A 27,972-nucleotide genomic window follows, 5' to 3' on the forward strand; every position below is an offset into this window, starting at 1 on the left:
TAGATATGTGTGTGTGTATAGATGTGTGTGTGTGTGTGTGTGTAGATATATGTGTGTGTGTGTGTGTATAGATATGTGTGTGTGTATAGATATATGTGTGTGTGTGTATAGATATATGTGTGTGTGTGTGTGTGTATAGATATGTGTGTGTGTGTGTATAGATATATGTGTGTGTGTGTATATATAAGATATATGTATATATAAGATGTATATATTAAAAATATATATGTATATATAAGACGTGTATTAAAAAGATATAAAAATTATATATAAAACATATAAATATAATATATATAAAGTACATAGAGATGTATAAAATATATAAATAGATGATTATATAAAAAGATATATAAATTTGTAGTGCCTGGCAAGGATGAGTTTGCAAACACAGTAGCTTCACTGGCCATGCAGCATCATATCATCTATTTGTAAGAATTAGGAGATTATTAAATGCTTGTCTTGGACTAGTGAGTACAAACATATATCAGGAACACCTAATTTTCAAGTGGACAATTATTTCTGATGCGGGGAAAGTCCAAAATGCTGTTCCCTGTTGTTTCACTGAAGAATCACAGAAACGATAAAGGTGGTTCATGGTCTCCTGAGTGGAACACAAGGCCACTTGCTTCAAAAACTGAATCTTGGGCTATTCACTTTTAAATGTCCTCAGTTGGAAGCGGGTGGAAGACCAGTCAGACGGGTTGTACGAGCCTGGGAAGGGGGTTTCATTTATACAGACGTTCCGGATAAATGACTCTGTCAGGCTGGATCTATGGCAAAAGGGAAGTGGTGTTAGATGTTATAGTTATTGAATAACCATGAGCCTGCTTCCTTGGTGTGCTAGATTTTTTTTGTAGATAATTTTGTTTTATGGCTTTCTAAAAGTGATTTATGAGCTTTATGCGCACACTACCAGTGAAATCCTTTTGATTTGTGTTAAGTGGCAAAGGGCACACCCTGCCTTAAAAACAAGACAAGGAAATTTTAACAAAAGACTTTGAAAAATTCCTCCTCTTTACGAAGAAAAGTGCCAAAAGAACTTTAACCCATTACTTGAGAACTCAAAGGGAAAATAAAGCAGCTTCAGTGCTCGTAACAGCACAGTGGCGGTCGGCGCAGACAGGAAGCAGTAAAAATAAAACCTAATGTACCCTGCTTGGGAGATTGGAGGTGGAATAGGGGGATTCATGGGATGAAGGGAAGTTTACAGCAGCTGCAAATAAAAGCTTGGCCCTGGCTTTGTGATCCACACTCGTAGTTTACTTCTCTGGCATCCTGAGATTTAAGGGGCAGATGCAAAGTGAGGTTCTGAGGTACCTTGCTGAGAGATCCCCCCTCCCTGTACCAGCTTAACCATTTCATATCCAAATTGACTATTGGATTTTAAATCTGAATAGCTGATATCTACCAGTTAGAAATGGATGTGATGCATCCTTTTTAAAGCTCTTCTTGGGAGTAAGGCCCTTCAGGGAGCAACAGAATATCCAGAGAAAGTAAGGCTCTCCCCTGTTCAGTTTTACTGGTTGATGTCAAGGGTTGAATATCAGAAGGTGGAATCATCTAAGAGTAAAGCCTGGCTTGTGTGTGTAGTTGCTGCTCAAGCAGGAGTAGGTAAAGTGATGCTGTAGGACTGTCTGAACCAAAGTTTGTAGGGTGAGAAAGCACCTACACCATGCTGCAGCCCCAAACAGCAGGATTTGTGGATCCCAACATAGTATTTAGAAAGGCTTTGAAGTGTGGCACTGTGGATTCAAGCCCAGCTTTCCATTCGAAGTTAGAAGATGGGTAGGTCCAGGTCAATTGAGAGAGATTTCCCTTGGTCTTCCGCCCCCCTTCCCCCTTTGATGGTTGTTTGGAGGGAAGAACCTTTTAGGGGGGACCGGATGGATTAAGCTTTGGAGTGGCTTGAGCTGTAATCATTAGCTGGGCAGTGAGGGCAGTAAAGGAAAGAATGTTTATTTGCAGCTTTTTGCTTTGAGACTTTTGTGGTGGTTCTTTTAGGAGTGCTCTAATCTCAACTATTCACTTGGGGGGGGGGGTTTGGGGGGCTCTTCATGGCCTGGGGGATACAAAGGGGATTTTAATGATCAGGACACTTGGCTGGGGCTCCTTCCCAGGGCAGGAGTTGGAGAAAAATCACATTGAAAAACCGCCTTAATTTTACAAAAATTCAACAGAGACACAATAAATATTTGGGAGCTTCTGTCCTCGTGAGTCTATACAAGAAATGGGATACCTAAGGTGAGAGGGAGAGGAATCTACTGCCTCTGCCCTGCTCAGAAAGCAAACAAATGCCAAAGCAGAGCTGGTAATGGGGTGGCAAAACAGCTTTTGACCAAAACCTGCCTTTGCTAATATATTCAGGATCTATTTACTCTCTTGTAAACCAGGAAAAGCATTTTAGAAACCATTATTAGGCCACATTTGGGTTTCTATTCATCCTTCATTTCAGTTTATTAGACTTTGAGAGACCCTGTGCAGCTGCTGTTTGAACTGCAGTGAGCACACACGCAGAGCTCGCTAATGATTCTGTTAATGAGGATGGTCATGGAAGGGAGGGAAACGACAGGGCAGTGGATTTTGCAAGGGTTTTTTCTCTTTCTTCCCATTTATCTGTTTTAGTGGCCACTGAACCCTTTGGGGAGACACTGAGCCCTTTTAGGAGGGGGTGGGTTCTTCAAGACTGTCCCAAGAGAAGCTCTGAAGACCTTGGTGTTGGTAGCACGTTAATCTGAGACTCGATGCCTGTTTGGGGGTTAGGACTAACCTTGACTCCCAGATAAGCTCAGGGCGCTGATTTTGGTGTAAATCAGGTGTAGTTACCACCCTTTGTATTTTGAGAGGTGTAGTTTGTCCAAGAAATGGCCTCTGCAGCAGGAGCAAACAGCAGGGATCGGGGTGGTCCGAAGCCGTTTGACGCTCTAACCTATTTTCAGCAAATCTAATGGAGCTCGGGCCGGGAGCCTGCGGCGTCTGTTCCCATCCAACAATGCAACTGCACCAGGAAATCGAGCTGCTGGATATGAATTCTGGAAAAGGCTGCTGTGCAGCTGCTTGATGTTGCGCAGTGAATGAGGCATGTGGGAAGCATTCATGGAAACACAGAGGGTACTGCCGGGCTCACCGGGCTTTGCAGGAGAGTCTCTCTTGCCACATTTACTTTCCAGGCTGGAATACAAGAGAACACCAGGCAGTGTCCTGTGGGTATTTGTAACACACAAGCAGCCTGCAATATTTGCAGTTTCAGAGGGGGGGGGGTGAAAAAAAAGGAGGAGGTTTGTTCCATTCTGTGCTGCAGATGCAGCAGGTGGAACAGAAGCAGTGAGGCGCAGATGATCCCCAACGTGCATACAAAAACTCGGGATTGCTTGGGTGAAAGTGCCCTTGGAAAAGTTCAAAAGCCTGGGATATCTTCCCATTCAGCCTCTGCAATATGCATATTGAAAAGGATTTTGCAAACCAAGTCATCCTTTTCCCTGTTGTGTTTAATCTTTTCTTGGTACCCACAGAGATCCTGGGAGTTCAGAAGTTGTTCCTTCTCTAAAAAAAAGGATTATGCTTTTCTTAATATTGATACTTAAAAGTTGCTTCCCAAAGGAGATAGGATCTGAATTTTGGGGAAAACAGAATAGTGGGTAGACCTTGTGAATCTGCTTTTCTGGGAAGGCTTGAACAGCTTTAAATAGACAATTTTTACTCAAAATTCATGCCTGTGTGTTACTTTTGCAGTGGGAAGCTTCATGCCTCAGTTCCTGCTGAGCACTGTGTTAACTTCAGGCACAAATAGTTTCATTTCCAGCTCTCTGATCTCATGATGAAAAACTCCATGTATACAACACTTAGTGGTTTATTTGGGATTTTCAGGAGTGACTGTTTGGATCCTCAGCCTTACTCTGCTTGCCAAACTCCTTCCGGTCTCCCAAAGTCTTTCTTGTTTTTAGGAGGAGCCGAAAAAGGTTTGTTTCACATATGACCTGTTCCTAAATTTGGAGGGAAACCCACCTGTGAACCATCTTCGTTGTGAGAAACTGACTTTCAACAACCCCACCAAGGAATTCAGGCGCAAACTCATTAGGGCTGGAGGGGTAAGTGCCAGAGGGATTTGGGATCCTAAGAGGTTGTGCTAAACTGTGGAGTGAGCTTGTTTTGCTCTGAGGTTTCTTTTTCAGGCTTCAAGCAGTTTTCTATGTTCATCTAAAGGATGACCCAGCCAGCTTTCACTCCTGGTTATACAATTGCAGCACTTGAAGCAGAACCAACCCTTTGCTGGTGTGGTTGGTGACTCTTCGTTTTTCAATTTAAATGTGACCATTAATATCAAAGCACTTAAAACCCCTCTGGAAATAGAGATCTGCTGTGGATGGTGCAGGCTGTCCATCAGTTATCTGGGACCTTCCTGGTGCCAGGAGCTGGATCAGGACAGAAAAGCTCAAGGAAAGGGAGAGACTTCCAGCCTATTCCTTGCTCATTTTGTTTAGCTTAATCGTTAGTGCTTCCTGGTCAATAAATGTCCCCTAAACCTGGGATCAGCTGCTTGTGGCTTAGATAATAAAAAATTAATGAAAAATATTAGAATGTAAAGTGAAAACAGGTGTGGGAGATAAAAATAGCTATACCCTTGAAGGCACAATAAGATATGGTTTCCTACAGTGGATGAACTCTTACCTCTGGAGAAGTAGCATGCAGTGATAGACTAAAGGATGATCCTCAAATAACTACAAATCTGAGCAAATTAGTGCAAGCCACAAAGTGCATGAAGTTTTTAACCAGCCAGAGGATGTCAAGGCTAGGTTGGACAGGGCTTGGAGCAACCTGGTCTATTGGAAGGTGTCCCTGCCCGTGGGAGGGGGTGGAATGAGATGATATTTAAGGTCCCTTCCAACCCAAACCACTCCATAATTCTGACTGTATTCTGAGATACCCCCTTATGCGGTAATGCACAATGTTCTGTTCAAGGATTTTATTCAGGATGGTCTCAACTGTTGGCAGAATTTTCTTCTGGAAAAGTCAGAAAGTTGTGGGGAAGATGGTCAGTAGTATATCTCAGGAGCTGCAGGTATTCCAGCTGTTCCAGTGCTTCTCTGTACTGGGCACAGGGAAAGGTGCTCACTTCAGCCCTAGGAGGGCTGGAACATCATCTGCTTTCTAGGATTTTCACAGTAATTACTGTATTCCTTGTGTACTGAAGTATTTCAACTGTGAACCACTTTTGATGCTGTTTATCTAGTGGAAATTTTCCACAGAATTATTCTGACAATATAGGGGAGGTAAGAAGGGAATTGTTCCATGGAGCTCAGTGCTTGGTGTTAAGACTTTGTCAAGGGAGAGGCACAAGCCCTGCTCTTTTGTTTTTCTTTTTTTTTTTTTTTAATTTTTCTTTTTTCCCCTCAATTCAGCTTCCCCTAAACCAGTGAAGTCTTGCTCATTCCTTCCAGATTTATCTCACTACCCTTTTTCAGGGTAAAAGCATTTACAGCAGAACACACAGGTCTTGTCCAGAGCTTTATTGCCTTCCCTGTGCTCAGAGTATTGGCATTCCCTTTGGGAAAGACACTTGATATTGCGTGTTGCCTTTCATTTTTAGTGGGTTTAATATGCTCTGTTTGAGGAGTTGCCTTGAAACTGAGCCTTCCATAGACAATATCTTTTTATGGCCTTTAAGCAGGGGGGGAACCCTTCAAAAGATGAATAATGGTGTGTTAATTGAGCAAGAGGCTTAACATAATCATGTGTTAATAGTTAATAGTCCATGAGACTTTCCTTAGACATAATTTCTCTCCTCTTTATCCCCAGGTAATGGTAATGCCAGAAGGAGCAGAAACTGTTTCAAGGCCAAGTCCCGACTATCCAATGTTACCCACGATACCTCTCTCTGCCTTCTCTGATCCCAAGAAGACCAAACCCTCCCATGGGTCGAAGGTCAGTGCAGCACACTTTTGGGTCACCTTGAGGTGAAAACGTCTTTCAGGGCTTGCTGCTGAGGGCTTGTTTAGCAGCTGTTTCTGGCTGCTTCCAATTCTGAAACCTTCTTGTACTCTGCAGCCCAGGAGCCAGTGGTCTGGAACTTACCATAATTTAGGAGACTTTTTTGGATGATTTGATAGACTTCTCTCCAGGGAAGTTTTGAAAAGAAAATTACATGTCCAAGAGTGGGAATTTTTGGTGAATTGTATCTTCCTCTAGGTCTGCTGTAGCAGATAAAGGTGGATGAAATCCTCTCTGATTGTATCCCTGGTGCTGAGGATGAATTCTGTGGATGTTTCACTGTCTGCCGTGTCCAGCCCTGCTCTGAGTGCCTGCATTTCTTTGCAGAAAGGCTGAGAGGAGAGTCAGCCCTTCCTCTGTCCTTACAACTGCTCAAGGCAGTGCTGTAAATAAAGAACATAAAATATGCTGCACTTGGTCAAACTGGTGATTTCCAGATTTGATTGTTTGCATCCAGCAGTAGCCAGTTCCTGAGCCTTCTGAAGAACCTTAAGTTTGCTTTTTTTCCACTTATGTACTGAAGCTATTTTTGTATAATTCTACATGGGAGAAACAATCCCCAGGCAGTGGTATTTTGGAGCAGACTACATGCACTTTATCAGCCTGAGCAGTCTCAGATATTAACAACAATTCATTTTACACTGTAATTCAATTCTGATATCCATGTTCTTTGGGGCTCTAAACACTTCTGGCACTTCAGTCCTGCTTTCTGATGTTATGAAACGGAATGAAGATGACTTACCTGTTAGTGGCTGATTTAATTTTGGTCAGGGCTGAAGGATTAGGAAACATAGAAGACATCAGAGAAATAAAGGGCTCTGACATGAGGTCTGGTGAAAATTGCCAGTAGCTAAAGAGACAGTATTTTCCTGCTCCCTTCCTCCAGGTTTCCCTCAGAGGTTCATGTGTGTTTGCATTCAGATTAAATGTGAACTAAACTTCTGCAGGTGTTTCGAGACCTTTTATAGATCCTGGAAAGGAACAGGACCATGGTAAAGCAGATGTTACAGTTCCCACTGTCCATTTGTGTCCATCAGCTTTAGGGAAGTGTAGATGTTTACCTTGGAGGTAGAGAAGCACTGCAGGGATCAGTGGGTGGATTTCTGCAGGAAACAACCATTTCCATGTGATTTATGAGGATGTGTTCTGTCCTTCTGTGCAGAGTTTCATATTCAGCTTACATGTTTTCTGTTGCTGAATTTTAGGAGGCAAACAAGGAAAGCAGCAAAGCATCCAAGCCACACAAAGTCACCAAGGAGCACAGAGAGAGGCCCAGGAAAGACTCTGAGAGCAAAAACTCTTCCAAAGACCTTGAGAGAGAACAAAACAAGCCTTTGAAGGACTCCTCCAGAAAACCAACTGAGAACAAACTGCCTAAGGAGGAGAAGGCACCTCCAAAAGCTGCTTTCAAGGAACCAAAACTGGCCGTGAAGGAGACCAAACTGGAGAACACTTCCCCAAAGGGGGGGCCACAGCCGGAGTTAAAGTCTTCCAGCAAGAGGCCCTCCAATGTGGAGTCACCAAAGCCTAGTGCCAAAAAACAAAAAAAGAGTAGCTCCAAAGGGGTGAAGAACATCCTGGGGACATCTCCCAGAACCTCGTCTTCCTCATATCCAGAGAAGAAACAAACCAAGGAGAAGATGAATGCCAAAGTGGAGAAGGTAAAATCCGAGAGCGAGGCCAAGGAGATCAAAAAGCCTGTGGAAATGGAGGAGTCAAATTCAGAGGATGAAACTTCTTTCAAGTCAGAGGTGAGTAGGGATGTATCCTTTATCAGAATTTGGAAAGGTGCTGTTTAAATCCCTGCCTGAAAGAGATGTTAAAAATATTCTCTCAGAGGAGACAGAGAAGCAGGTTGGTAAATGCTTAGCCTGGGTTGTACCTCAAATAAAACTCCTTTTGGAGAATCCTGTCAGTATTATTCATTCCCCCTACCTGGTTTACCTCCTGTTTCAGGTACATGCTTTTATTTAGATTTATCTGCAGGCAGAATTACCTAAAAGTCAGAGTTTAAGGTTCATCCCTTGCAGTGACATTTACAGAGCTACAGTAGATATAGAGACTTTCTACCTGCTTATGATAACATAATGGGTTTGAATGTGGTCTTAATTCAGAAAAGGAGGAAATAATTTCATTTTTGTACGCAACAGTATTAAAATGTGAATAAAGCCCCTCTTCCTAACATGGCCTGCAAGAAATGCGCTATTGGCTGAAGCTCAAAATACAACCACATGCCACCAAATCTAAATAAATTGTGTTGTAAAACATAAAACAAATTATGTTCTTGTGCTACTATTTTTAAAAGCTGTCTAAATATTTTTTTCTTTTTTACAACTAAGAACATTCCTCATCCTCTGTCTTCTAAAGAATATTTTCCAAAAGAAGGCAAAAAAAAATGTAGGAGGGGAAAGACACAACTTAAATCCAAACTCTTTTTGCTTGTATATTTAATATTTGCTACAAAGAAACCATATATCTTGTAATAGGATTCTCAGGATAATGTCACTGGAATTTTGGAACTGCTTCCTCCTGACCACTTTTAGAAAGATTTGTTTTACTGGAATAAATCTTGTAGGGACAATTTGTATTAGGATTTAATCAGCACTGCGATGCAGCAAGTATTGATGTATTTATATCAGGAAGGATTTTTTTCTGCAAGATTCCCACTACAAGAGTTTATTGAGGAAGTGTTAATTCCAGTTACTCTGCAGAGAAATAACAGCCCTGGAAGTGTTCCAGGCCAGGTTGGGCTTGGAGCAGCCTGGTCTGGTGAAAGGTGTCCGTGCCCATGGCAGGGGGTGGAACGAGATGAGCCTTAAGGTCCCTTTTAACCCAAAGCATTGTGGGATTTTAGGATTTCGTTTCCCAGATGGATGAAATGTGTAGGTTGGGCATTAGAAGAGGCAGCTCCTCTCCACTTCTAGCTTTATACCTGAAGTGCAAACCCCTCATTCCAGTTCCAGATACACGGCCCTCGCTGTGCTCTGGTGATCCCTGAGTGTCCTGTACTTCATTATTCCTTAGGTGTCATCCATCCCCTCATGATCCAAGGCAGCTGAAAGCTGATAGTGCTGCTCCAAGTGTCTCAGGAAACCACAGCCTGTGGCTCTGGGTCCACAGCCCTGTCCTGGCCCCCTGAGCTCCCCGTGCCTCCGTGTCCTCCCTTGCACCAGCTCCTGTGTCTGTTGGATGCTGGATAGAGGGATTGGAGTGCTGGCCCGGGACAGGAGGGCAGGAATACTTGGAGTCATGGCAGCTGCCAGTCAGAGCTGCTTTGGTTTCTGTGGAACTGAAGCTCAGGGGCCCAACTGCATAAAAGCAGCCTCTTGGAGTTCCTTTCCCACCCTGGGGGCTCTCCTTGCTCCCAGTGCTGCCGTTTTGCTCCGTGGTTTGTCCTGGCACAGCCGAGCCGTGTGCGGAGCCACTAAAGTGAAGGAGCAGCTGGAGGTGGACCAGGGCCCGGAAACTCTTAAATCAGCTTTGCTGCTGCAGCCAAGGGATTGTGCAACAACCTCCGAGGCTGCAGCTCCTTGAAGGCTCCGGGTTGACATCTTAAGGAACAGCCTTGCTCCTGGCCTGAGAGCTCCAGGGTCTGCAGTGGGATAAAGGAATTTCTCATGCCATTTCAACTTTTTTTCAGCATTTACTTGTCCTTTCTCTTCTTTTTTTCTTTTCCCCTTTTTTTTTCCCTTCCCTCATCAAGTCCAGTTCCCTGAACTGGCCTCATGCTTGGCTGCCTGAACGCTGACAAAAGGGAGAGGCTGGGATGAGAGGCAGGATTGCTTTTTTCCATTGTCGACGTGTGCTTTTGTCACATCCCGGTGACAGTCGCTGCAGCCAGAGCACACAGCATGTCCAGCTGGATCCTCCTCGTGCCTGAAAGAGCTCCATGGGGTTAATGGCAAAAGGAGAAACAGGATCCTTAAAACTTCCAACTTCTGCTTCTTGCATCCTGTTAAATCATTTTAAGGGAAGAGCTGCAGATTATCAGGAATGAGGGATGTAAGATTGTGGTCAGACATAGGAGCTGTGCTCCCTCAGCTTGAACATATTCACAGAATCCCAGAATGGTTTGGGTTGTGAGGGACCTTAAAGCTCATCCATCCCATTCCACCCCCTGCCATGGGCAGGGACACCTTCCACTAGCCCAGGTTTCTCCAAGCCCTGTCCAACCTGGCCTTGGACACTTCCAGGGGTGGGGCAGCCACAACTCCTCTGGGCAACCTGTTCTCTCTGCTCTCATATTGTGATTTCTTTAAACAACCAGTGCTGCTGCAATATGCCAGTAGATCTGATATGGGAATTGTTAAATTATTCTCCTTTGCTCCTGAACCATTCCTGAGGATTGTAATACCCTTTTTGGCACATTTCCCCCTCTTCTTACAGTGTAATAAATGAAACCCTTGCCAATACTTGGGTGATGGCAAGGGTGGCAGCAGGACCAGGGCAGAGATTGCCCCTCTGTGCTGGGCACTGGGGAGGGCACACCTCGAGTGCTGTGTCCAGTTCTGGACCCCTCACCCCAGGAAAGACATTGAGGGGCTGGAGAGTTTCCAGAGAAGGGAACAGAGCTGGAGAAGGGGCTGGAGCAGCAGGAGCAGCTGAGGGAGCTGGGGGGGCTCAGCCTGGAGAAGAGGAGGCTCAGGGGGGACCTTCTCAGTCTCCTGAGACAGGAGGGGGGAGCCGGAGGGGGAGGGGGGTCTGGCTCTGCTCCCAGGGAACAAGGGACGGGACAAGAGGAAACGGCCTCAAGCTGTGCCAGGGGAGGTTGAGGTTGGACATCAGGAGGAATTTCTTCTTGGAAAGGGTGGTCAGCCATTGGAAGGGGCTGCCCAAGGAGATTTGGAGTCCCCATCCCTGGAGGTGTCCAGGGAACAACTGGACGTGGCACTCAGTGCTCTGGGCTGGGGGACAATGTGGGGGATCAGTCACAGGTTGGACTGGATAACCTTGGAGGTCTCTTCCAACATAAATGATTCTGGGATTCTGTGATAAATTACAGGGAAGGCTGGTATTGGGATAGAAAGTCCTGCTTCCACTTACACTTTCTAGTGCCCAGAGCTGCTGATGTGCCTCTTTCTACCTTTCATGTTGTTTTTATAGCATTAACCTTCCCTGTGAGAAAGTTGATTGATCAATGAGAATGTGTGATTCTTCAATAGGATCAGGATTTGGTAGTGGAAGTAACAGACAGATTCCTGGGAATGAAGCAGTGAAATTGAAACGCTAATTTCCATAGAATTACTTAAAAAAAAAGGCAAGATATTACAGTCCGTTGAGAATCTCTAGAACCTGATAAGTACCACCCCCCCCATGCTTTTGAGGGATTTCAGGAGCCGTTTTGGGGCCGAAGGCGTTGCCGTGGCCTCTGCTGTCCCCTGGCGGCCCCTCAAGGTAACGCAGGTGGTCGCTATACAGTGTCTGATTTAATATTGATTTACGATTAACAGCACACGGAGCACCCAAACTCCTTGTCTGGATGCTGCTGTTTTCAATAGTTCATTTTCCTCTTCATTCCCTCTTACTGCACAGGATGTTCCTGGCATTTCTGACCAATGTTGACAGAGGAGTTGGGTTCACAAGAGTTTATTTAGCTGGTCACTGGGATGTTTTCACAATCAAATTTGAAATTGGTGTAAAAACAACTGGTTTGAGTCAATTGAGCTAGTTAGGATAAACATCTATTTCTGCCTATGAGGAAAGGCTGAGAGAATTGGGATTGTCCAGCCTGGAGAAGAGAAGGCTTTGGGATGACCTAATTGTGGCCTTCCAGGAACTGAAGGGAGCCTACAAGGAAGGTGGAGAGAGGCTATTTACAAGCGTCTGGAGTAACAGGACAAGGGGGAATGGCTTCAAACTGACAGAGAGTAGGTTTAGATGGGATATTGAGAAAAAATTCTTTATTGTGAGGGTGGGGAGGCCCTGGCACAGGTTGCCCAGAGCAGCTGTGGCTGCCCCATCCCTGGAAGTGTCCAAGGCCAGGTTGGACGGGGCTTGGAGCCACCTGGGCTGGTGGAAGGTGTCCCTGGCCATGGCAGGGGGTGGAACGAGATGATTTTTAAGGTCCCTTCCAACCCAAACCATTCCATGGCTATGATTCCATGTTCAGTGACCAGTCCAAGGTGTTCAGAGGAAAGTTGGTGGGTATAATAAATACATGTTTTAAGAGGGCTTTGATAAAGATGGCTTTGTTCTGGGTTCTGTGCTGATCATCTTTCCACTTCACAGTAAGGGGTTTTCACTTAAACATTTTTCAGCTGCTGTATTTCATCACTTGAGGTTATTTGGAACTGGTGGCTTGCAGGGTTTTGGGGGGAGCCCTTGATGCTGCTCCCAGGAGTGCTGAACTGCATCCTGCCAAACTTTCATAAATGTTGGGGTTTTTTTATTTTATTCCCCTCACACTTCTGTAATCCCAAGAACTGCATTCAGTGCTGTGTGATGTTGGTAGAGTGCTCCACTTCTCCTGTTCTCACTGTGCTTTGTGCTCTGGTTTTCTGGATTAGAAAGATTAAGATTCTTTTTCTTTTATTCCCTTTTATGGGGGGTAAAGTCTGTCCAGTCCAGCCCTTCCAACTCCAGCTCCAGCTCCGACTCCAGCTCTGACTCTGATTTCGAGCCGTCTCAGAACCACAGTCAAGGTGTGTTGCAAGAAATAACAATTTGTTAAAACCTCCCTTGCGTAACCTTAAAAGGCTCAAGAGAATTAAATCTGCTTTTTCAGTACTCTCTGTAAGGTTCATACAGTTCCTTGCATGCAGCCATGTGTTGGAGCTGTGATGCTTCAGCAAGAAAAGGCAATAGTATCACAACATAATCATGAACAAGTATTTTTCTTCTTTTGGCAGCTAATTTATGACTAGGGAATCCCTGTGGATTTGGTTCTTTCCCTGTTGGCTTTGGTTTCTGCCTCGGTTTATAAATGTGTTGCTGCTGCCTGATCTGTAAAGTCACCAGAACAGTTCTCCAACCTCATCTATGTTTTATTAAAAATTATAAATGTACCATTCATCACTTTGCAAGTGTGGAATAGCTCCTTTCTCAGATTCCTCCACTGATAACCCAGAGAGATAAACTGTGGCAATAGTAGCTGTTCTAACTGTAGCAAAAGCTCTGTTGCTACAAATACTGTCTCAAGTGGCATTTAAATCAGCCCCAAACACATGAAAAAATGTGTCCTTTTGTTTTCATTTGGGAGGGGAGTGGGAGGATTTGGGGGGAGGGAGTTGTAAAGTTTGCCAGCTCTGCTTTAGCTTCGAGCCTGGGACACGGTGTCCTTTACCAACAGCTTTGTGCAAAGAGATAAAACCAGTGACATCTCACTGGGAAATCTGGGATGTATCTCAGTAATTATCCCAGGTTGTAGCTGGGATGGAGTTGCTACATGTGTCCTGGTGCTGAATTCCTGTCTCCCTTGTGCCCCCAGGCCCCCTGCGCTCCATGGTGGAGGATCTGCAGTCGGAGGAGTCAGATGATGACGACAGTTCCTCTGGGGAGGAGGCAGCAGTCAAAGCAAACCCAGTCAGCCGGGATTCCAGGTGGTAACAAATCCGGAAGAAAGATGTTTGTTTGGCTTTTTGTCCTCTCGTGTTTGGTATTTTTGGGTGCCCTCCATTTAGAGAGAGGAATCAAAGGATGGAGCTGTGTGTGAGAGGGCAGATGTGTGGTCACTTAGCGTGGGGTGAGGACACAGGGCTGGTGAGACCAGAGCGGGGTGAGGAGCTCAAAGAGAGGAAGGCACTGGGAAGGGCTGGGCTGGGCTGGCAGCTGTTAGTGAGTGAGCCCCTTCAAACACTCACCTCATTGTCACCCTCAGATCTCTGCTGAGTGAATGGAGTGTGACACCTTTGATCTGCAGGGATTCGACAAGTGTGTGCTGCTCTAGCTGCTGGTGACAGACACAGCAGAAGAGTCAGTCTGTGCCCACCATGTGTACTGACAATTCTACTCCCCTCCTCTGGGACTCAGCTACAGCTGTTTCCTGCTTCAGTCCTTGCAAATAGTTGAATTTCATCCTTCTCCCCTCAGGAAATGCTGTTATAGCCAAAACCCAGAGTCTCAGGCTGAATGTTTTAACCCGAATGCTTGGCCCACATAGCAACTGCAAATTTCAAGTGATGCTGGTGTTCACCAAAACAAATATCTACTATTGCACTTTGTCTAAACAGGAATGGAGAGACTTGGGAGGGTGTTTTTTTAGACAGTTTTCCAAGCTCATCACAGGTAGGATACCTGCCATGGTACATCTGTGGGGCCACAAGAAGAATGAGAATAAATAGGAAATCTCAAAGGTCACACCAGCAACACTAAGAGCATTTTTTGTGCTCAGTGTTGCTGAGCCTGCTGTGCAGGTACTCGGTGATCTTGGGATGAATTCCTGAAAGGAGCAGTTGCTGCTTGTGAAAATCAAGTGGTACTGAATTGTTCTAGGGAATGTGTGTATGACAGAGTTGAACTAACTATTGGCTGTAATGTAGCTAAAACTCCCTGCTCTGCCTGCCCAGGGAATGGGAGATGACGTCAGCTGGGAAAACTGGGATTCTTGGAATCACAGACTGACCGATTCTCCCAGACAATGGAGCAGTCTGTGATAAAGTAGAGAATAATAAAGAATGATAATAAGAGAATGCTAAACAAGCTCTGTGGGGTTCAGGTGGCAGGTGGGTGAGGTTCCTGTTCCCTGGGGATGCTCATTCTCTGCTGGTGGTTTTCCAGACTGAGCCTCAGTGACAGTGACAGTGACAACAGCGCCGACTCCTGCCCGCCCAGCCGAGAGCCGCCCCCCGGGCAGAAGCTGCCCCCAGCAAACAACAAGGTATGACATCCTATGACATCCCCCTCCCCACACAACCCTGCTTTCTGCCCGCCTGCTTCCTGCACTGTTAGTTCTCTCTTGAACCAAAGTTTCCCTGTTTCACTGTGCTCCTCAGACAGGTCATTTCTCCCTGTTCAGTGCTCTGTGCCCAAGCCATGACACCACCCTGGTGTCTGAGCTGCTTTTGGTCCCTAATGTTGGGGATTTTTTTACCCTCAGGCATCTGGAAGGAAAAGCCCAGAGTCTTGTAACAAGCCAGAGAAGATCCTGAAGAAGGGAACGTATGACAAGGTGTGTCATGTGGAGAGGGACTTTATTGGATAGGGACTTTCCACATGTAGTAACAGGACAAGGGGGAATGGCCTTAAGCTGCAGGGAGGCAGGTTTAGATTGGATATTAGGAAGAAATTCTTGGCTGGGAGGGTGGGGAGGCCCTGGCACAGGTTGCCAGGAGAAGCTGTGGCTTCCCCATCCCTGGAATTGCCCAAGGCCAGGAAGCTGTCCTTGACCATGGCAGGAGGTGGGAATGGGAAGAGCTTTAAGGTCCCTCCCAACCCAAACCATTCTATAGTTCCATGATTCTGTGAGTTAAATGAGTTCAGCTTTGCTGATACAGACCTATTGTTGGCTGCCTAAATAAAATTAAAATTAAAAAAAAAGACAAACCAAACCAGTCTTATATTAAAACAATTAACATGTTGAGCGTATAAAAAATCCTGCGTTTCCCACTGTAGGGAAAAATTTGGAATAGGAACATTCCTGAAAGGGCCTCAAGTTCCTCTGATCCTCACTAGGGAAGTCCCTTGGGCAGCCTTCAAACACCCCACGCGTGTCACTGTTTCTGTTCCTGGGCAGGCCTACACAGATGAGCTGGTGGAGCTCCACAGGCGACTCATGGCACTCCGGGAGCGCAACGTGCTACAGCAGGTACAGATCCCTGACACCTGCTGTTCCCTGGGAATCTGTGTGTCCAAGAGTGTCAGTCAGACCCCTGGGATGCTTGACCCTTCCTGAGAAGGTCTGCTTTGCTTTGAAAGCAGAAATACGGAGGAAAAAAATATAAAAATCAGCTGTGGATGTGATGCTTTTGTTGGAAAAGATACAGGAGTGTGATGTGGGCATCTTCACTCTCCATCCTGGCAGTGGTCCCAGAGCTGGGAACTCCTGGTCTGACTGACAGCTTGGTCTGACTGACAGCTTCCTCCTGAGGGGAGGCAGAGGGGCAGGCACTGAGCTCTGCTCTGGGACCAGGGACAGGACCCAGGGAACGACTTGAGCTGTGCTGGGGTGGTTGGGATGGATCTCAGGGAAAGGTTCTTCCCCCAGAAGGTGCTGGGGCACTGCCCAGGCTCCCCAGGGCAGTGGGCACGGCCCCAAGGCTGCCAGAGCTCCAGGAGCGTTTGGACAATGCTCTGAGGGACAGGGTGGGATTGTTGGGGTGTCTGTGCAGGGCCAGGGGTTGGACTGGATGATCCTTGTGGGTCCCTTCCAGCTCAGGATATTCCACGATTCTGTGGTTAAAAGGAAAGAAACATGCCCACGTCACTGTCCAGACTGAGCTAGTCAGGCATGCAGGAGGAGCTATTTTGCTTTTTTGGGAGAGAATTCCCTTCCTGTTGCGAGACATCCTCATCGCTGAGGCTGTCCCAAAGGGATGGGAGAGGACTGGGTGGGTTCTGCATACCTGCTTTCTCTGCTGTGCCTACCCCTGGTGAGGTCTCTGTACATCCTTCCTGTCCCCTTTCCTGCCCAGATCGTGAATCTCATTGAGGAAACTGGGCATTTCAACGTCACCAACACAACCTTTGACTTTGACCTCTTCTCCCTGGATGAGACGACCGTCCGCAAGCTGCAGAGCTACCTGGAGGCGGTGGCCACATGACGCTTGGCCTGAGGGAAGCAGGCTGCTCTGAAACCAGAAACCCCCTTCATTGGTACCAGGAAAACCCATGGAACTAGGCCTTCTTATCCTCCTGCCTCCCCCGAAGCACTGCCTTAGAGAACAGTCATGCTCTAGGAACGCTCAGCCAGCTGCACTTTCTCGTAGGCTTCAAACCAGTGCCCGTCTTGCTGAGTCTGCCCTCCCTGGCTTCGTGTGGAGGCTGGGCCAGGCCCCAGGCAGAGCAGACGAGCTGCACTTCGCTGCACAAACCTTTTTTGGTTTTTACTTCAAGCAACTCGTGTTTCAAGAGCACATTTTCAGGCGTCTCTGAGATCCGAGGAAGTGTGGACGATGTTTTTTCCATCACCAAACCTCGGGAGCAGCCCCTGTGTGTCCCGATCCCTGCAGCTCTGCCAAGCCAGATTGGCTTTTACAAAGAGACTGGTGACAGAGGAGGCTTCCCAGGATCCTGCTGGTCTGCTGCAGAGGAGAGGGGATGGATTCCGGCTGGGAATTGCCGGTGGTCCTGCCGCAGTTCAGTCCAGAGCACTGCTGTAACTCAGCTCCCAGTGGGAACAGGACCCCCAGCTCCCTGTGCTCGCTGAAGAGGCCTCTGGAATCTGCTGTCTCCCACTGGGGTTTGGAGATGTCTTGTTTGTTGATCTGAGCTCCTAAACAAAGTCCCACTCCTTTCAGTCTGCTTTAACTGTAATAGGACTCCAAAACTGTAAGCTGTATATTTTATATATATATATTATATATATGTATGTACTGTATGTATAAGAAGGGCCTAGTTGGGTCTTATGATCTTAAGGGTGTGTTTTTCTGTTGTTTTTTTTAATGGCTCTGGCAGGAGAAGGCGCTTAATAAGATTTGACTCGTTTGTTAGTTGCCTCTTGTGGATAATTTGTAGTGTAAGGAAGCTGGACAGCAACCTCCACATATCCCACGCTTCAGAAGGGGCTCACCCCTCGTCTTTTCCATTTGTCAGTTTTGGATAACTTTGCCAAAACACGTGATTTGGTTTTGTCCTGTGTTCTCAAAGAGGAATCTCCTACAGTGGCCCCTATAGTAGTGGCTGTACTTTGGGAAAACCAAAACAAGGGAGAACTTGGTCTTTGGACACACCTGGGAGATGCTGATGTAAAAACACAAGTGGAGTCAGGTTTGTTTCCTCCTCCCTCTGCCGCCCCTCTGCCTGTGCAGGAAAAGGCAGGAAACATAAACACTAATCCAGAACCTCTCCTATATTTCTAGTCAAACTAGTATTGACCTCCAAGTGCTGTCCAGGTGGATGCAGAGGAATCCCGCTGCCTCCATCCAAGCTGTGTTACGCTCCTGGTCCCTAAAATTCAGTATTTTCCAAGGAATTGCTCATTTTTTCCAAGGGGGGGTGTAAAGCTTTTGCCAAATGGGGCACAGGCAGCAAGGGAGCAGCGGTGATCCTGGGGGGGATTGCACCGCTCCAGGTTTGCTGTCCCTTGTTTTGGGTTACCCCCTTTCTTTATCATGGAAATGTTGCAACTAATCAACTGAAGTGGCAATATGATGATAAGCTTGTTTGAGTTGGGTCATGTTGACCTGATTCCCATTAATTTTGTCATTGTACCACCTTTCATGTGTCATTGTGTGTGTATACACACACACATAATATATATATGTAAAAATTCAAGCTCATGCCAGGTGCAAACCCTGTCACACCAGTGATCTCAGCTGTTTTCTTTCTTGATGGACAATGCCAAGCCTGGATAGGAACCCTGAGGAGGTGGAGGACAGTGGGAAGAGCAGGAGCTGGGATGTGCCATGGTGGAGGATGGTGGCCACAGACCCTGTGGTGGGTACTTGTGAACCCCTCATGTCTCTGTTGGATCTGTGGCACAGAGGAGGCAGCTTTGTGCCCCACACTGAGCTCCCTGGCACTGCCATGGGAGGGGGGGTTGGTGGCACAGTCCTGTCCCCAAAGCAGAGGAGCAGCCGTGGTGGCTTCAGATCTCTTTGCTGACTCCAGCGGGGTTTGTCGCTCCCACAGCTCTGTGTCGCAGCACTTCTGGGACTATCCACGGCCTCCAGAGGTGCCCCATGGGGGACCAGAGGTGCCACCTCCCTCCTGCCCCTTCCCAGTCAACATCCACATGGTCACCCAGCTCCCAACCAGTCCAAGAACACATGTGGGAGCATGTTCCTGAATGTGGCTGGAAGCGCCCAGGGCTCGCGGCCATGGCATCATCCTGTCCTGGAAGTGACTTTCTTGGTGAAATCTGCTGAGCATTGAGAGGGCTTTGGTTTGGTTTTCATAAGAAGTATTTTACACGTGGATTTTTTTAGACTGTTTATAATTCCCCCTGAGAACCCGAGGTAGGATTGTCCCCCAGCAATAGTTCTCCATTGTGTGCACATGCTGATTTGTTACTAAAAAGGTTTCTTGCAAGTACTTAGTTGTTCTACAGAGTTGTTGTTTTTTGGGGTATGTAGTAGCGTTGGGGAGCACAGGAGGAATGACTCTACAAGCAAAGGATGGTCAGATTTGGGCCTCATCTTGTGTCCCCTTGGAGTTCCCTGTGTAGATTCCCTCTAGGCTGGCTGAACGCTGTGCTGAACAAGCCGTGTACAGGTTTTTGTGGATAAAGTGTTTGTTCTTGTGTCACTCTTGAGAGCATGGATGGATTATTGTACTCTAGGAAGGAGGGGGCAGTGCTGCTGCAGGCATTGCTTCAGGTCCTCGAGGATGTGTCGTAGCTTGCGTTGTTAAAAAAAGGAAAAAAAAAAAAAAAAAAAGAAAATCCCAAATTGACTTGTAGCCATAATGGTTTTTCCAAGGAAAACAGGCAGGACTCTGTTACTTTTCATGTCCTTCATCATGTTGCTGGTGGCACAAACAGGTGCTGCTCAGCCCTGAAGGCTTCCAGAGTTGCTGTGAGTTGAATCGTGTTGGAGGTGAGATCAGGACTCGGCTCCTCATCGTCCTTGGCCATCAGATCCAAGGGCAGACGAGGGGCCGGGAGCGTTGTCTTGGGTCCTGGTCTGCTGTGTATTAAGCCTTGAGGCTTTCATTACTGACATGTATTAAAAGAGGAAAAATTAAAAAAAGAGGAAAGGAAGGAAGGCTGGAGCCAAAGTCCAGTCGGAGTCTGGGAGCCGTAGGTAGCAAGGCCGGCTGCGGTCAGGCTGAATCCATGGAAGTGCAATGACTCTGCCACCCGTGGGATCGCTGGGTGCAGTGGGAGCATCAGAACCAGCCAAGCAATTGATGCAACAATCCAGAAGGAGGTTTTTTTGTCAGATCTTGGAATGTGTTTGATGGTGACAGAGGTTGGAACGTCCCTTCTGGAGGTGCCCGAGTCGCTCTGGTTCCACGGATTTTCCATTGGGGATGCACTGGAGCCCCTTGTGCTCGGATGAGGCTCCTTTCTGCTCGCCCAGGGGTGATGCTGTGGCCACCCCTGGTGCACCTGGACAGGTATTAGTGCTCAAAAGGACCCAAATCACTCGGTGTGGCTTCCCTGGGGCATGAAATAGCCATCAAAAACTGACAAGATGAGTTTGCACTCCTAAAGAAAAAATGTAAGTACTTCAACTTCTAGAGAATTTTTAATTGTATTTCTGCCTAGAGCCGAGGTATTAAATACCTCGTCACTTGAGGATTTTAAAAGTTGTGTTGGGAGATGAGTTCTTCACTCAGCTGTAAGAAATGCAGCTGGCCCAAGACTAACTGCAAGATTTAAAAAACAAATAAAAAAAAAACCAACAAAACTCATGTTTGTAATACGTTACAGGATTGTTGGTCCTGAATTTTAAACTTTTTGTTAAATTTGTGGAACTATGGAGGAATTTTCTAGAAAAAGTGAAATAAAGTAAGATGGAAAAGTAAAACTTCAAGTGGTTTTTGGTTGTTGTGTTGCTTCTCCAGGGATGACACTGTGGCACCTCCTCATGGAAAATGTTTCCCATTAGGAGCACCAAAGCTGGTGATGCCTTTGGCTGCAGGGGGAGGTGAAAAGCTAAGGAAAAGGGAATCGTTTTAAGGACAGGATGGTGGGGGAAGGCTCTGATGTCCCTTAATACACTGGACTTTATGGTGGTTCATGTGAGGGGAAACAGGCCAGAGCAGGAGAGGTGCAAGTGCTCTCCATCTGCTCCCATGGGATTTGGGGGAGTCTCCACTGCTCCCAGAACATGCCAGACCTTGTCCCAAGCCCAAACCTGGGCCCAGAGCTCTGGCACAGGTTCCTCAGCACAGGGTAAGGGTGAGACCTTCCGTCCCCTTCCCACTGTGGGAATGTCACACAGCCCTGGGCTGCCCCAGGAGCAGCTCCAGCCTCAAGGATTCCCAAGGCAGCAGCCCTGGCTGCACCTCTCCCCGCTCTCCCAGCCCGTGGCTGCTCCCCGCCCTGTGCCCCAGGCCCTCAGATCCGTGTTTTCCAGGAATGACCGAGGAGTCAGGAGACACAAACTGCAGAGTTTGTTTATTACACATTCCTCTTCCAAACACTGGAGACGCAGCAAATCCAACAGCTCCGAACACACGTTACAGGGCATAAGCAGCAGGTACAGTAGTGCATTTCCCACCCCTTCTACAGGGGCAGGAGGAATTTCCCTGAGCCCAGATCAGAGAAACTTTGGGGTTTAACCCACCCCCGAGGTGCCCAGGTCCAGTCCATGCCCAGCCCAGCCAGAGCGTGAACCAGCACAGAGCTGCTCTGACCTGACCTGCACCCACCACCTCCCACTGCTCCTCCTTTTCCACGGGAAGAGTTACTTGGAATCAGGGCTGGGCTGTCCTGCTTGAGTCCAGGTGAGAATTACTGGTTTGAAATAACCCATTTTACAGGCAATCCTTCATCTGCTGTTGGGATTCCCAGGCCCTCCTGGGCATGGGGCAGCCTGGAATAAGCCCTGCAGAACCACTTAGAGGAGACCCACGAGGAGCTGCTGGTTACAGGTACTTCCCTCCAGCTTTTCAGGTCTCTGATCCTGTGTCCTACAGCCAATGAATCCCACAGGAAGGACCTTCACAGCTGCTGGGATGGCTGATCACGGACCTTCAAAAGAACCACTGGGTTCCCAGCACTGTGTCCTCTCTCCAAGCACAGGTACAAACCCTCAGTCCACCCACCCCCCACTCTGGAGTTTCCCATTTCAGACACCACGACATTTCTAGATTGTAAGATACAGACAGATTTCACACATTGTACACAAGCCTTATAAATAGTCCCTGGAGTAAATCACTTCCAGAACACCAGCCATAGATCCTACTTCAATGGTACGATTTATGGCTTCACTATAACTCAAAAAAAGATTAAAAAAACATCAAAATATTGCACAGACAAACCCAGTCCATGAGAGGTTCCAACTCCACTGCTGGGTGCAGTCACCCAGCATTTGCCACCTCAGACAGGGTTTGTGGGGAAAGAGATTTCAAATGACATGGATGCCACCAGCATGCATGGAAGCGTGCAGAGGGAGGGAGCAAGGACACTGCTGGGAAATGGAATCTGCCTTTCTCCCTCAGCAGGGAAAGTGCAGCTCCTGATTTACAGCTCCTGCTTTACATTCAGCTCAAGAAGAAAAAAAAAAAGAAAACTTTGGTTAAAACATAACATGTCACATGGATTGAAGGTAAACATTGTATTGTCCTTATAAAAATGGGAATAAAAAATAACAGAGCTGAGGTATTTGGGATATATCTCAGCAGGGAACACAGACAAAGGAGAACATGGGCATGACCACGCTCACCACACTGCAGGGCAGGGCCAGAACATGGACAGCAAAGCGAGCCGAGGGGCTGCATGATGGCAGAGCCTCTTTATTCCAACAGAATCCAGGGAATCCTTCCTGGGGAGCTGGGGGATCTCCTCTGGGTTACTGCTGGGCCGAGGTCTCCCCATTGGGAGTGTCCACATCTCCATAAAACTGAGCAATCTGGGCTTTGTATTTCTGTGCCACCACTGGCCTCTTGAGTTTCATGGTTGGGCCTGTGGAGAATCACAAGGTTTAATGGAGAGGGAGCCATAGGGAGCACAAATCTTCACTGGGTTGAAGCAAGTCTGGAGGGAGAGATGAAACACAGGGACAGTGACCAGTTCTAAAGTTGTCTTTGGGATTAATGGAATCTCCCTCCCTCCTTCCCCGTGAACAGGAGCAGCACAGCATCACCCAGAGGGTGCTGGGGCACTGCCCAGGCTCCCCAGGGCAGTGGGCACGGCCCCAAGGCTGCCAGAGCTCCAGGAGCGTTTGGACAACGCTCTGAGGGACAGGGGGGGATGGTTGGTGTGTCCTGGGCAGGGTCAGGAGTTGGGCTGGATGATCCTTGTGGGTCCCTTCCAGCTCAGGACATTCTGTGATTCCATCATCCTGCAAGAGGCATCTCAGAACAAGGTGAGCACAGCTCAGCTTGGTGCTGCTGGGCAAAGGTGGGAATTCATCCCAACTCATCCCACCCCCCAAACTGCAACATGGAAAAGCCTCGGTGAGGAAAGGCCATGGGGAGCTCTGTTTTGGGGGTCCTGGTTATGTTGGTGTTCAACAGCCAAGGAAGGGGTGCATGGGGGGGGACCCCAGATGCCTCACCCATCACTCACCAAGCTCTCCACCGAAGAGGGAAAAGTCCTTCTCCAGAAGGACCCACTTCTGGACTTTCTGGGCATTGGAGGTGGCTCCCTCATTGACCGCTGTGATGCCTTTCTGGATGGCGGCGTAGATGGCCTTGTCTTTGCTGCTGATGATTTCAGAGACCTTTGTGGCCTTGCTGCCCAGCTTCTGACAGTATTCCAGAGCCTCTGGAGTGAGCTCATCCCCCGGTTCACCTGTCTCTGCATCCACCTTGCACTGCAGGATGAGCCACAACAGGTCCCTTTGTATTGCTGAGCACCAAAACGCTGCCCTGGGATGGTGCCACGGCTGCCTTCCCACCCTGCTCCCAGCTGTCACTCCACCAGCCCCTGCAGCTTCATCCAAACCCTGGCAGCCAATGGACACTTGGGACAAAACACGGATAAACCTCAGAGCTCTGCCTGCTCAACAGCCACCTTGATGCCAAGGACCAAACAGAGCTCATCTGCCAAATCCCTCCTGTGCTATCTAAAGTTAATCACTTTTTTCCAGACCTTTTCTGCGCCACAGTTCACTTCCCTGCACCCCACAGTCAATACACACAGCACAGAACCATGACAAGCACAGCAGGGCCACCTCCAGGGCCTGGCTCGGATCTCCTACCCCAGGTGAGGCTGTTGATCCTAAGTCTCACTAATTCCCACTGTCCTGCAAAGCCTGTGTGGGACCACCGTGGACATGTCCTGGTGGAGTTTGAAGCCAGAGTCTGACAAAGCAATCCCTGACAGCTGCTTATTGCTCAGACTGCTTGGGAGAGACTAAAGCGGGTGAGAAAAGCAGAAGGGTTCCTTTTTCAGCCTCACTTTTAGGTCTTTTCCTTCTCTTTCTTCCTGTCCTTTGTGGCACAGAAAGTTGCCCTGAACAGGGTGGTCTGAGCAAGTGACAACTTTGCTGTGGTTACAGCTGCTCTTTGCAGCTCAGCTACAACAAACTGTGCCCCACGGAGCCTCCTGTCTCCACAAGACACCGAAAATGTGCAACAATCCTCTTCCTCCCTGGAACTGATCACATTCAGCAACACAGGTGGGTTCCCTCCCTGTTTTCCATTACCTTTAGTGTCAGAAGCATTGACAGGAATTTGGCTTTGTCCCCAACCAACATGGCATTGCTGATGATGGGAACAGCATTTTTGACGGCATCCTCGATCGGAACGGGAGGAACGTTCTCCCCTCCCGCAGTGATGATGAGCTCTGGAAAACAGTCAAGTCTTGGTTAATGCCTGGAGCTTCTCCCCTTCCCACAATCTGAAACAACTCAACAGCTCCTTCATGTCTCCTTGATCAAAAAGTGAGTGGAGAAGGCAGCACACCAGGACTGGGAAAGCGGTAGAGTCACCACCCCTGGAAGTGTTCAAAAGAATGTGTGGATGTGGCACCTGGGGACATGGGTTAGTGGTGGTCTGGGCAGTGCTGAGGGAATGGTTGGACTTGATAATCTTAGAAGGCTTTTCCAACCTTAATGATGACTCCATGTCTCCAGTCAGGCCAGGAGAGAGGAGCTGAAGCCATGAACACACACACAGCCCTGCGAGAGCTGCCTCAGTGCTCGGGAGGTGTTTGCAGTTTGGGAACATGGGATGAGCCCTCGGCACCCTGGCACACACACCTTGGACTCTCAGGCACCTAAGCTGGCACCCAAATTGTCAGAAACTGAAGATTTGCTGAGGTTGGAGGTCTTTCTTGTTGGCTTTGTTTGGGGTTGCTCAAAGCAGTGTCCCAAGAACCTCATTGCTAAAAGGCACTTGCACAACAGGGTTAAGCTGTTGTTTTCCTTGGAAGTCACCCAGCAAAGCTCCTGAAACTGGTGGCACAACAAGCCCACAAAGCATTAAGTGTTGCTGCTGAAATCCAAGGGTTTCTCCCCCATTCTCCGAACAGGACACACTGCAGCCACATTCATGTGGAAACTCCAGAAGGAGAAGGATTGAAATAATCTGTGCAAGCCACAACCACACAACCAGCAGAGCCTCCCCTGCACCAGGGGATGTTTAGGTTGGATATTGAGAAAATGTCTTCACTGAAAGAGTGTTCAGCATTGGCACAGCTGCCCAGGGCAGTGGTGGAGTCACCATCCCTGGAAGGATTTAAGAGATGTGTAGATGTGGGGACATGGGTTAGTGGTGGCCTTGGCAGTGCTGGGGGAATGGCTGGATGCCATGATGTCTTTCCCAGCTTAATAACTCTGTGATTCCATAGTGCTGCACAACATCAAGACAACCAAATCAGGGGATGAGTTACCTTTAATTCTGCCTGTGATGTAGAGGAATCCATCTTTGTCATGCTTGCCCAGGTCACCTGAGTGCAGCCACCCATCCTCATCGATGGCCTCTTTGGTTTTGTCCTCCATGTTCAAGTAGCCCATGAAGATGTGCCTCCCTGAGAAGCAGATCTCCCCAATGCCATCCCTGTCTGGCTTATGAATGAGGGTCCGGCAGCCTGAGAGTTCCTTCCCACAGCTGCAAGAGAACACAGACCCATGGCAATAATTGATTTTAAATTCAATTCCGAGATTACAGCAGCACCCTCTCGAGCTTGAACAAAGCCCAGCAGCTTTTTAGTACGCTGGCTTCAGGAAGGAGCTTAAAAGGCTCATGTAAGGGAAGCTACAGCAAATGTTGTTATTGCAGAGATCAGTGCTCACACACCTAGGGTTTTCCACTCATTGTTCTCCACACCTGAGCTCTGAATGAAAAGATTTATGTCCTTGGCAGCAAACTTTTACTGTGCAGACTGAACAAGCCACTCAAAGACACCCTCACTGCCATTAAAGTGTAGGTTGGAGTTACCAACTCTTCCTCTTCCCACCAGCCCCTCCCTCCCTTCTCAGCTCCTCCAGAATCCAGCCAAGTTCAATTTAAGTCTCCCTGGTGCTGCTGCCCTTGGCAGATCTCCATCTGTGGGATGTGGCCAAAGGAACCTACTCCCCAGTGACCCTTTAGTGGCAGCAAAACTCAGGATGAGCTGCAAGAGGAGAGATGGACATGCTAGATGCAGGAGAAACCTTGACCCCACTCTTCAGCCCTGGTCTCACCTGGTGAGTTTGAAGGCGTGAGGGAGGGAGATGGTGTGAGGCCCAGAGCTCTCACTCATCCCATACAGCTCCAACACGGGAATGTTCAGGCTCAGAAAGAATTCCAGGGTCTCTCTGGTGATGGGAGCAGCTCCTGTGTAGCACTTGGTGCACCGGTCCAGCCCCAGGGCCTTCCTCACCTTCCTGTACACCAGGTGTTTGGCCAGGCGGAAGTTCACCGGCACCTCAGAATACCTGGAGGAGGAAAATGGGCACAAGGTCTCAGCCTCCAAGTAGAACTTCTTTCCCTTCCTCCTTTCCTCTTCATCCCAGTTTAGTTTATTTAGTAAAACAGTGAATTATTTGCCCTCCAGCCTTTGCTGCTCACCCTAAAGTTTGGCTTTACTGCCCACAAATCTGACCTGTTATGTTGGATATAATCCCTGAATGGAAGATAATCCCTGATCTGATAGCAAAGTTCTCCTAACACTCATGAGCATCCCTTAATTGCAGCTCATAATTACCCATTCATCCTCTTCAGGTTGGTCTGCAGCCCCACTCCCTTGGCCCACGAGGCCACTTTCCTCCGCAGTGCCGACGATTTCATCCCTACGGATTTCATCTTTTCTTCCATTTTTTCCCAGACACGAGGCACCCCCAGAAAAGCAGTTGGCCTCACTTCCCTCAGGGTCTCCACCAAGCTGCCCTGAGACAAGCAGAATTTGATGCAATTTTTAGAAGTGCTTCACTGCAGACTTCAGGTCAGCACCGGTCATGAGCCAGAACTTGGGACTCTGCCACGAGCTTTGAGGAACTGCTCATTTTGTGCAGTGCCATCGGCAGACAGGAACCCCTCAGGGCATTCCAATGGAAACTGGGAAGGCAGCAAGGGTCCATGCTGATGCAGCACAGGGGGCAGAATCCCTTTCTCAGGCCCCAGATTGAAGTGGTGTTACAGATTTAACTTGTGCAACGTGGGCAGAGCAAACACAAAGCTGTTACTCAACCAGCCGTTGGGGGCGGGGAAAGGTGTCAGGTGAGACACTCAGCAGGTCCCAGCTGTGAAGTGCTGGCTCAGTTTCTCCCAGGCTTGGGAGAGAGTCAAAAGGCAAAGGTCAGAGTGGCTCTAAAACCAACAGGGGCAGTTGGTCACTGGGCAAGTAAACCCAGTCAGCAAAGCTTTCAGAACCACGGGATAACACAGCCTTGTTTTGAGCTACGAGCAGGTGGGTGGGTGTAGGTTTATTATTAAGTTTTTACCTTCAATGCATCTGGCTGAGCAAAGTAAACTTGCACTCCAAAGGTCATGGCTGACCAGATATCAGACATCTGGGCAGCGATGTGGCTGAGGGGCAGGTAACTGATCACCTGCTCCTGCCTCTCCTTGGGGTCCGTGAGCATGATGGACCGTCCGGCCACTGCCGCTGTCCACGTCAGCTGGAACAGAACCCATGGAGGGGTCAGGGATGGTCCTTCCAGGCAGGGACAGCATAGAACACACAGGTACAACATCCTGTGATCTCAACATCAGGCACTTGGCTTGTTCAGCTCGAGAAGAGACTGAGGGGAGACTCCTCGGGGGCTGCAGCTCCTGCCGAGGGGAGGCGGAGGGGCAGGGACTGAGCTCTGCTCTGGGACCAGGGACAGGACCCAGGGAAGGGCTGGAGCTGTG

General features: G+C 48.0%; 2 protein-coding genes across 10 annotated transcripts in view; one reads left to right on the forward strand and one right to left on the reverse strand.

Moving 5' to 3' along the window:
• Positions 1-20,558, forward strand: part of MLLT1 (MLLT1 super elongation complex subunit) — a 30,613-nt gene extending 10,055 nt beyond the window's left edge. The window contains exons 3-11 of one of the 2 annotated variants that reach the window (XM_029964303.1): positions 3,942-4,085; positions 5,794-5,919; positions 7,191-7,736; positions 12,530-12,626; positions 13,412-13,523; positions 14,701-14,800; positions 15,020-15,091; positions 15,656-15,727; positions 16,554-20,558. In XM_029964303.1, the coding sequence (XP_029820163.1) occupies positions 3,942-4,085; positions 5,794-5,919; positions 7,191-7,736; positions 12,530-12,626; positions 13,412-13,523; positions 14,701-14,800; positions 15,020-15,091; positions 15,656-15,727; positions 16,554-16,682 (1,398 nt within the window). In that variant the 3' untranslated portion in view covers positions 16,683-20,558. The remainder of the gene's footprint in view (positions 1-3,941; positions 4,086-5,793; positions 5,920-7,190; positions 7,737-12,529; positions 12,627-13,411; positions 13,524-14,700; positions 14,801-15,019; positions 15,092-15,655; positions 15,728-16,553) is intronic. The other variant, XM_029964307.1, reaches the window with a different exon arrangement.
• Positions 20,559-21,118: 560 nt separating this feature from the next.
• Positions 21,119-27,972, reverse strand: part of ACSBG2 (acyl-CoA synthetase bubblegum family member 2) — a 16,458-nt gene continuing 9,604 nt past the window's right edge. For all 8 annotated transcript variants that reach the window (XM_018088684.2, XM_018088679.1, XM_018088678.2 and 5 more), the window contains 7 exons: positions 27,561-27,737; positions 26,825-27,006; positions 26,322-26,555; positions 25,529-25,746; positions 24,342-24,481; positions 23,261-23,507; positions 21,119-22,654 (listed from right to left, as the gene is read on the reverse strand). In XM_018088684.2, the coding sequence (XP_017944173.1) occupies positions 22,542-22,654; positions 23,261-23,507; positions 24,342-24,481; positions 25,529-25,746; positions 26,322-26,555; positions 26,825-27,006; positions 27,561-27,737 (1,311 nt within the window). In that variant the 3' untranslated portion in view covers positions 21,119-22,541. The remainder of the gene's footprint in view (positions 22,655-23,260; positions 23,508-24,341; positions 24,482-25,528; positions 25,747-26,321; positions 26,556-26,824; positions 27,007-27,560; positions 27,738-27,972) is intronic.

This window comes from Manacus vitellinus, unplaced genomic scaffold, assembly GCF_001715985.3.
Source record: "Manacus vitellinus isolate BGI_N305 unplaced genomic scaffold, ASM171598v3 scaffold_107_pilon, whole genome shotgun sequence".
Taxonomy (NCBI): Eukaryota; Metazoa; Chordata; class Aves; order Passeriformes; family Pipridae; genus Manacus; species Manacus vitellinus.